The 9,907-nt window shown below is 46.9% G+C and overlaps 1 protein-coding gene across 1 annotated transcript; it reads right to left on the bottom strand.

Annotated features, from left to right (window-relative positions):
- Positions 1-2,529: 2,529 nt before the first annotated feature.
- Positions 2,530-7,652, bottom strand: LOC142491887 (putative G-protein coupled receptor 139). The gene is made up of 2 exons (XM_075594706.1): positions 7,394-7,652; positions 2,530-4,100 (listed from the first exon to the last, which is right to left on the bottom strand). Exons 1-2 carry the CDS (start codon positions 7,461-7,463, stop codon positions 3,145-3,147), a joined length of 1,026 nt encoding a protein of 341 aa, XP_075450821.1. The 5' UTR covers positions 7,464-7,652; the 3' UTR covers positions 2,530-3,144.
- Positions 7,653-9,907: the final 2,255 nt, after the last annotated feature.

Below are 9,907 nucleotides of genomic sequence, written 5' to 3'. Positions count from 1 at the left end.
GGCCCCATTGACTTACAATGGGAAACCGCCGCTCCTCCTCTCGGACGCCACCTGCTGGTCGTCGCTGGAAACGGCTCCAAACCGCTCCTTCTGCCATTGGAATACATGGAGCCCCAATGGCGACCTATGGGACTCTGAAAAATGGTGCCTGAAAAGGCGGGAATATGGAACAAAGAGCTATAAACACTAAGTTAACCTTAACCCTTTCCCTCCCGCATTAATCCCAGTGTATGTGTTGGTGCAAACACTGTAACAGAAACAATACATTTGAACAGGGGAATATACATTAGGATGCTGAAGCAAGGTAAAAACACATTACTGGACCACAGTCCAGTTAACCCCTTGCTTCCCAGGTGAGAGTAGGGGGTGACCAAATTGAGGTGTAACCCTTTAATCCCGGGCCAAACCCCCTCTCCCATGACACCGCTTTTGTGAATTCCCACTTCTAGACGCCAAAATTGAAGGAAACCTTTAGCTTGCCTCGGCTTCAGAACTGAAAGGAACCTTTCCTCTGCCAAAAGAGCTGAAGGCATTGTGACTGGATATACACATCTGCACTGTGCAGCAGACCCCCCAGGAAGCTTTTCACGCACTGACACTTGTTATCTCCGATTTTGATGATTTCACGGGCCCGGAAAACGAAGGAAATGAAACATAACGCAAGACAGATTTCAAATTCCTTTGTCTTATTTATTAAGCATAGGGTTATGATTTGTATACAGGAAAACAGAGGGGTTTGATTAGAGGCATAACATAGGTGTTACCTGGGTGTGGCTTGGGCGTGGCTTTGATTAGAGGCGTGATTTAGGGGCAGGACATATTAGTGGCATGATTTTGGGACGTGTTTCTCCCAATACAGACACTGTCTGAATACATAGCGTATTCATTGTCTGTTATCAAAAGAGACCTTGAATATCTAGCAACTAAGTTATACAATTTTTCCTCTTTCAGAGAACCAGTCTATTGTATATTGACTAAAATAGCAGGAAACTGACAATACAAAAAGTATCTTAGCAATATCATGAGCAGGGAGAAAGGAAATGTAATTTGGCAGAAACTGAGTGCATTAGAAATTATATTTCAGTAAAAGACTGACTACAGAATCTTAACTGGTTATGAACAGACAAAATGGATGCTTAACACAAGTGCAGATTCTGACCTGACCTACTGGTCCTAACAGTTTGTAATGAGATACTCTGTCATATTGAATGTAACACTGGGGATTTGTGTTTTTTGTTCTATACATGAGGTTACAATTCCAGCAGCGTCCCTGACACACACACACACACAAACACACACACACACATATATGGTGTGGTGCGGTTCTGAGCTCACAAGGGCTGCGTGTGAAGGTTTTAATGTTCCTATCATTTATTTTCTGTCGAAAGGGCAGCTCATTGATTTGCCAATTAATACAGCCAACTCCAGCAGGGCCGTTCACCCCAAAGACCTGACTCCTAGACGGTGGTAGATTAAACAGGAAGAAGGTGACTTCCAAGATCCCAAATGCACCAAAGTGGTTGGGTTATCTGTCAAAAGATCACTTGGGGTCCTAAGTGCTATTTACAGTTATCGTTCCTGTCCCTGCTCAACATTGCTGTAGAGACAGTTGTTCATACGACTGTATTCACTAAAGCGAACAATGTGATGTTAACAAGGTTATTCTCCTGTTAATAGCCTGGCGCTGTGCATAGCGGGTGTTATTCTAAAGCATGTGCAAATTAGCTCATCGTAGCCTAAAATATATTTATCACATATTCATTAAGATCTGTTAAGGAAACAACCTAACTCTGCCATTTCCCCCATGCAGATCATTAACCCCACACAGAGTATTACACTGGCGACACACTTTATTCGAGCTCGGCTAGTCCCACGAATTCGGGTATACCCGGGTGTATTGAGGTTTGTGACTGTTTTCTGCCCGAGTGCATTGGGTTATTTTCCAGGCAGGGATTGAAGCATTTTATTCCCGCTGGCTGCAATACTGCACAGTATATATATATATACTGCATTACAATTCATGAATTTATGCCATCTGGTAGACACGCGAAGCATTGCAGCCTATTAAATCCTAATCATTATCATTTAACAGATCAGCCGCCCGTCAGCCAGGCATGAACCCAGGCTGGGAAGGCAAATGCAACGGGGCTTGTCAGAGGTGAGGAGCGGCGCATTCCAGGTTTCTGCCAGGTACATACTGGGTATTTGCTCGAATAAAGTGTGTCGGTGCAGTACTCTCACGCAGAACGTTACTCCCACGCAGAGCATTACTCCCATGCAGAGCGTTACTCCCACACAGAGCGTTATTCCCACGCAGAGCATTAACCCCACCCAGAGCATTACTCCCACACAGAGCATTAGTCCCACTCAGGGTATTAACCCCACTCAGAGCATTAACCCCAAGCAGAGCATTACTCCCATGCAGAGCATTACTCCCACGCAGAGCGTTACTCCCACGCAGAGCGTTACTCCCACGCAGAGCATTACTCCCACACAGAGCGTTATTCCCACGCAGAGCATTAACCCCACCCAGAGCATTACTCCCACACAGAGCATTAGTCCCACGCAGGGTATTAACCCCACTCAGAGCATTAACCCAAAGCAGAGCATTACTCCCATGCAGACTGGGCCTTTATAGGAGAGCAGAAAGTGAGAGAGGTCAATTTAAGAGAGAGCCCATTAATTAACCTGTACTCCACGTGAATCTTTCACATGTTTCTCAGGAGTGTTCACAGGTATCTCACCACATCGGTTATAGACTCATCTCTTTTGAGGTATACATGTAAGGAAGACCTCTCCTAAATGTCCGTTCATATTTTGGGTCATGTTATTTGCCCTGTTTTAATGAAGCTTTAGTATCCTTTGTAACCAGGGGAGACAAGTGTCTAGAAACTGAAGTAAGGCTTTTCTATGTACTTTGTATAGAAGCTGAAGAAATATCACTTACTTACTACAGTATAAAGATGACATTATTATATTTGTATTAGCTGGTCAGGGCAGTAGAACAATCTTTAGGCTCTAGTAAGATTACTTCCCAAATGGTCATCCAGTCTCGAGTTTAGCTGTAGAAGGAGGTTCGATGGTGTGCAGTTTCATTAGTCTTTAAGTGGTGACAGATTCCTGCTTATTCTATTGTGTTTGGACTTAGATTGTGAAAACCTTAATGGGTTTGGAAGAAGGTAGAGATGAGTGTGGCCTCTTGAAGGCTAAGGCAAGACTGGACTTCGCTCCACGAATCAGCTCCTCCCTAAACTTGGTGATGGTGAGGGAGTAGATGCACATGTTGCTGAAGGAGCTGAGGACAATAAGCATGTTGGACAGCATCCTCACCACGTTAACTGGGTGGTAGAAATCATAGCGGTTGACTGGAGGGTAGGTGAGCCTCTCTATCACCTTAATAAACATCTTGGGAAGCCAGTGAGCCAGGAAAGAAATGGTGATCATGGCGAGAAGAGTTACAGACTTTTTCCTCCGGGCTACCTCTGGATCTTCAACATCCTTCCCAGCAGAGCCTTTCTTCAGGCCTTGCCGCAGTCTCGTGGTAATGGTAATGTACCATACAGTCAACCCATTGGTCAGCACCAATGAGACCAGGGGAAACACAATCCAGACGGATGTCTGGATGTGATCATAGATGGACAGGAAGGGGATCATGCTCAAGTTGCGGTGGAGAGTACAGATATGGAACAAGGTGCCATCCGGTTGGAGGGTGCGGACGGGCACGTACATCCAGAATGTAGGCATGGCCACTAGGAAGGCGCCCACATAGACACCAATGATGATCCCGCGCGTGATGGAGGGTTTGCAGTACCTGAGCTTCAGATTCATACAGCAGACGATGACGTAGCGGTCGAAGGTGAAAGCCACGGTGAGCCACGTGAGGGAGTAGACACAGGTGAAGTAGATCCAGTTGCTGACACCGCAGGAGGGGTGGGGCCACCATAGTGTGATGTCCACATAGAAGTAGAAGATGTCCCGAAAAACAGTGACTACCAGGATAAGGAGGAAGTTGGCCACAGACAGAGACACCAAGTAATAAATGATGGACTTCGACATTTCCAGGTTCCCCTTCCACAGGACGGCAATGGTGACGAGACTGGCTACCAAAGGAACAGAGAGATTAAAGTCAACCAAGAGGTGGAAGGAATTAATAATAACGTTGGAGGACCAAATAGTATGTACATGTTAAGCAAACTGAAACAATAGGAATGAGATTTCTGACCCTAAGAGCTTACAATCTGGAAGGAAATGAAAGCTGAAAATGTTCAGTGGAAATAGTTTTCCTGGTGTATATTAGACTGTTGGTCCTAATAACAGAAATAGAAAGCATTATCGAGCTTCTGTTAACCCTTTGATGCACCGCATGTCCCTCTGGAAATGAGAGGACTAGGCTTGTTCTAAAGAAACGTCACCGGAGCTACCATTAGCCTTAGAAAGTATAATTGGAGATAGTAGCCCACGGTGCTGCCAGGATTTACCGCAGGGGGTTGATATTGTCACGGCATCATGTCACCACATCTGCCTAGAGCTATGTATGTAATGTCTGTACCACAGCAGCTGCGGTACTCCTGTGTCATATCACATACATAGCTGCAAAGGAATTCTACACAGGCAGAGGGGAACGCATCTCACAAAGTGCTCTGACAATGAGCGCCCTACTCGTGGTGTCTTTAAATGGGAATGTTTATTTTATCATCTCATCCTGAATAAAGGATCTATACACAGAAAGGCACTATACACAGAAAGGCACTATACACAGAAAGGCACTATACACAGAAAGGCACTATACACAGAAAGGCACTATACACAGAAAACCATTAACAGCCCTTAACAGATCTTTAATGGTTACCAGTCCTCTTTGAGCAAACCCTTTTATCATCTCGGGGGTTACTCAGTAAGCTCCGGAAAGATCTCCGTGACTGTTAGATCAAACATCATATTTACATGTTTCTTTCCTGTGCATCGTATGAACATATGGACACTTCATACATACGGTATATCGCATACGTTAATGTTTATTATTTTTGACTCATCGCATCCTGTTAAATACATGATTAATACAATTCAAATGAAAACAGAATGAAGTGTGATTTTTTTTATTTAGAATGACTGTAATTTTAGTAAATATAAATGAATGGTGTAATATTATTTGTAACACAAACCAAACTGGATCAGCACTCAGAAATAATAATAATAATAATAATAATAATAATAATAATAATAATAATAATAAAGGACTTACGTTCTGCTTTTGGTCTCATGAAGTTTCCTCTTTAATGTATTAAAAAAGCAGCAACACAGGAACAGTCAGCACACACAGGAACAGTCAGCACACACAGAAACAGTCAGCACACACAGGAACAGTCAGCACACACAGAAACAGTCAACACACACAGGAACAGTCAGCACACACAGGAACAGTCAGCACACACAGAAACAATCAGCACACACAGGGAAAGTCAGCACACACAGGAACAGTCAGCACACACAGAAACAATCAGCACACACAGGAACAGTCAGCACACACAGAAACAATCAGCACACACAGGAACAGTCAGCACACACAGGAACAGTCAGCACACACTGAAACAATCAGCACACACAGGAACAGTCAGCACACACAGGAGCAGTCAGCACACACAGGAACAGTCAGCACACACAGAAACAATCAGCACACACAGGAACAGTCAGCACACACAGGAACAGTCAGCACACACAGGAACAGTCAGCACACAAAGGAACAGTCAGCACACACAGGAACAGTCAGCACACACAGGAACAGTCAGCACACACAGGAACAGTCAGCACACACAGGAACAGTCAGCACACACAGGAACAGTCAGCACACACAGAAACAATCAGCACACACAGGAACAGTCAGCACACACAGGAACAGTCAGCACACACTGAAACAATCAGCACACACAGGAACAGTCAGCACACACAGGAGCAGTCAGCACACACAGGAACAGTCAGCACACACAGAAACAATCAGCACACACAGGAACAGTCAGCACACACAGGAACAGTCAGCACACACAGGAACAGTCAGCACACAAAGGAACAGTCAGCACACACAGGAACAGTCAGCACACACAGGAACAGTCAGCACACACAGGAACAGTCAGCACACACAGGAACAGTCAGCACACACTGAAACAGTCAGCACACACTGAAACAGTCAGCACACACAGGAACAGTGAGCACACACAGGAACAGTCAGCACACACAGAAACAATCAGCACACACAGGAACAGTCAGCACACACAGGAACAGTCAGCACACACAGAAACAATCCGCACACACAGGAACAGTCAGCACACACAGGAACAGTCAGCACACACAGGAACAGTCAGCACACACAGGAACAGTCGGCACACAAAGAAACAATCAGCACACACAGGAACAGTCAGCACACACAGGAACAGTCAGCACACACAGGAACAGTCAGCACACACAGGAACAGTCAGCACACACAGGAACAGTCAGCACACACAGGAACAGTCAGCACACAAAGAAACAATCAGCACACACAGAAACAATCAGCACACACAGGAACAGTCAGCACACACAGGAACAGTCAGCACACTCAGGAACAGTCAGCACACACAGGAACAGTCAGCACACACAGAAACAGTCAGCACACACAGGAACAGTCAGCACACACAGGAACAGTCAGCACACACAGGAACAGTCAGCACACACAGAAACAGTCAGCACACACAGAAACAGTCAGCACACACAGGGAAAGTCAGCACACCCAGGAACAGTCAGCACACACTGAAACAATCAGCACACACTGAAACAATCAGCACACACAGGAACAGTCAGCACACACAGGGAAAGTCAGCACACACAGGAACAATCAGCACACACAGGGAAAGTCAGGCAGGCACATTACCCCGGCTCCTCCACCCTGCACCAGTAATAGATTGTAAACTCTTCGGACAGGGATTAATTGGGCAATGGGGCTTATTCAGCTCGGTTAGCGCTGAACCGTGCGATGTGCACGGAAAGCCTCATTGACTTGAATGGGGCTTTCCGTGCAGATTGCATGGTACAGCGCTAACGGAGCATAATGAATAAGCCGCAATGAGTAAATAAATGTATCATCTTATTATAGGAGATTTGCCCAGAGTCAGAAACAGCTGGGATCTTCCACTTCAGAGACCAGTGTATGAAGTAACTTTACCGGGTCCTGTCCTTTAAACTGTACAAACAGCAGCGTTGGGATTCGCTACAAATGAATGTTATGCTGAACCCTCAGCACAGCAAGGGTTAATATAAGCTGTAAGGGAATCCCTGAGTTTGTCTGGCAGGATCCCCGGGGCACAGAGGCTGAGATCCCAGAGAACAAGGAGAACGTGGCACACTGCGGGCCGGCGACACTCACCTGGGAGCCCAAACACACACATGATGGGATAGAAGAGGCGCTGCACAGTTCTGATCCATGCCTCCTCCATAGTCCGGGGCCAGGAGGGGTAAAGGAGGCTTCTCCTTGTCTGCAGCTCACTGCTGTCACACTGTCACCTACTGCCACCCTGTCACCTACTGTCACCTACTGCCACCCTGTCACCTACTGCCACCCTGTCACCTACTGCCACCCTGTCACCTACTGTCACCTACTGCCACCCTGTCACCTACTGCCACCCTGTCACCTAATGCCACCCTGTCACCTAATGCTGCTCTCTGTCACACTATCACCTACTGCCACTCTCTGTTACACTGTCACCTACTGCCACCCTGTCACCTACTGCCACCCTGTCACCTACTGCCACCCTGTCACCTACTGCCACTCTCTGTTACACTGTCACCTACTGCCACCCTGTCACCTACTGCTACCCTGTCACCTACTGCCACCCTGTCACCTACTGCCACCCTGTCACCTACTGCCACCCTGTCACCTACTGCCACCCTGTCACCTACTGCCACTCTGTCACCTACTGCCACCCTGTCACCTACTGCCACCCTGTCACCTACTACCACCCTCTGTCTCCTACTGCCACCCTGTCACCCTCTGTCTCCTACTGCCACCCTGTCACCTACTTCTGCTCTCTGTCACACTATCACCTACAGCCACTATCTGTCACACTGTCACCGACTGCCCCTCTCTGTTACACTGTCACCTACTGCCACCCTGTCACCCTCTGTCTCCTACTGCCACCCTGTCACCTGCTGCTGCTCTCTATCACACTATCACCTACTGCCACTCTCTGTCACACTGTCACCGACTGCCGCCCTGTCACCCTCTGTTACCTTCGGCCACTTTGTTAAACTGTCAACTACTGCCACTCTCTGTTACACTGTCACCTACTGCCACCCTGTCACCTACTGCCACCCTTTCACCCTCTGTCACCAACTACCACCCTGTCACCTACTGCCACTCTCTGTCACAATTTCCCCTACTGCCACTCTGTAACCCTCTGTCACCCTGTCACTGACTGCCACTCTGTTAAACTGTCACCTACTGCCACCCTGTCACCTACTGCCACCCTGTCACCTACTGCCACCCTCTGTCTCCTACTGCCACCCTGTCACCCTCTGTCTCCTACTGCCACCCTGTCACCTACTTCTGCTCTCTGTCACACTATCACCTACTGCCACTATCTGTCACACTGTCACCGACTGCCCCTCTCTGTTACACTGTCACCTACTGCCACCCTGTCACCCTCTGTCTCCTACTGCCACCCTGTCACCTACTGCTGCTCTCTATCACACTATCACCTACTGCCACTCTCTGTCACACTGTCACCGACTGCCGCCCTGTCACCCTCTGTTACCTTCGGCCACTTTGTTAAACTGTCAACTACTGCCACTCTCTGTTACACTGTCACCTACTGCCACCCTGTCACCTACTGCCACCCTTTCACCCTCTGTCACCAACTGCCACCCTGTCACCTACTGCCACTCTCTGTCACAATTTCCCCTACTGCCACTCTGTAACCCTCTGTCACCCTGTCACTGACTGCCACTCTGTTAAACTGTCACCTACTGCCACTCTCTGTCACACTTTCCCCTACTGCCACTCTGTAACCCTCTGTCACCCTGTCACTGACTGCCACTCTGTTAAACTGTCACCTACTGCCACTCTGTTACACTGTCACCTACTGCCACCCTGCCACCCTCTGTCACCCTGTCACTGACTGTCACCCTGTTACTGACTGACACTCTCTGTTAAACTGTCACCTGATGCCACTCTATCACACTGACACTTTGTCAGTGTCATCTACTGCCACCCTTTATCACACCTTTTCACGCTGCCACCCTGTCACACTTCCTGTACTGTCAGTCTCGCACTACTTTTTCCATATCCACTAATGGCAAACTATTTAATGTCACTTGGTTACTTTGAAATTTTTGTGTGTCACTCACTGATCACTATCATTGCATATCACATTTATTGTTTTATACTGTCACTTACTGTCACAGTGCTGCCGGGTCTCTCTTGTTTGACTATTCTTACTGTGACACTGTCACTCTGTCATACTACCACTAGGACTGTCACTATCTTACATTGTCTCAATTCTCCGTCACTTTTTATGGTTACTCTGTCACACTGTCACTTTGTATTGTTACTCTCTCACACTGTCACTTTGTATGGTTATTACACTGTCACACTGTCACTCTGTATGTTTACTCTGTCACACCTTCACTTTGTATAGTTACACTGTCACACCTTCACTTTGTATAGTTACACTGTCACACTGTCACTTTGTATGGTTATTACACTGTCACACTGTCACTTTGTATGATTGTCACACTGTCATTTTGTTTAGTTACTCTGTCACACTGTCACTTTGTATGGTTATTACTCTGTCACACTGTCACATTGTATAGTTACTCTGTCACACTGTCACTTTGTATGGTTATTACTCTGTCACACTGTCAATTTGTATGGTTACTCTGT

Source organism: Ascaphus truei, chromosome 4, assembly GCF_040206685.1.
Source record: "Ascaphus truei isolate aAscTru1 chromosome 4, aAscTru1.hap1, whole genome shotgun sequence".
NCBI lineage: Eukaryota > Metazoa > Chordata > Amphibia > Anura > Ascaphidae > Ascaphus > Ascaphus truei.
This window is presented reverse-complemented; position numbering and strand designations above follow the sequence as displayed.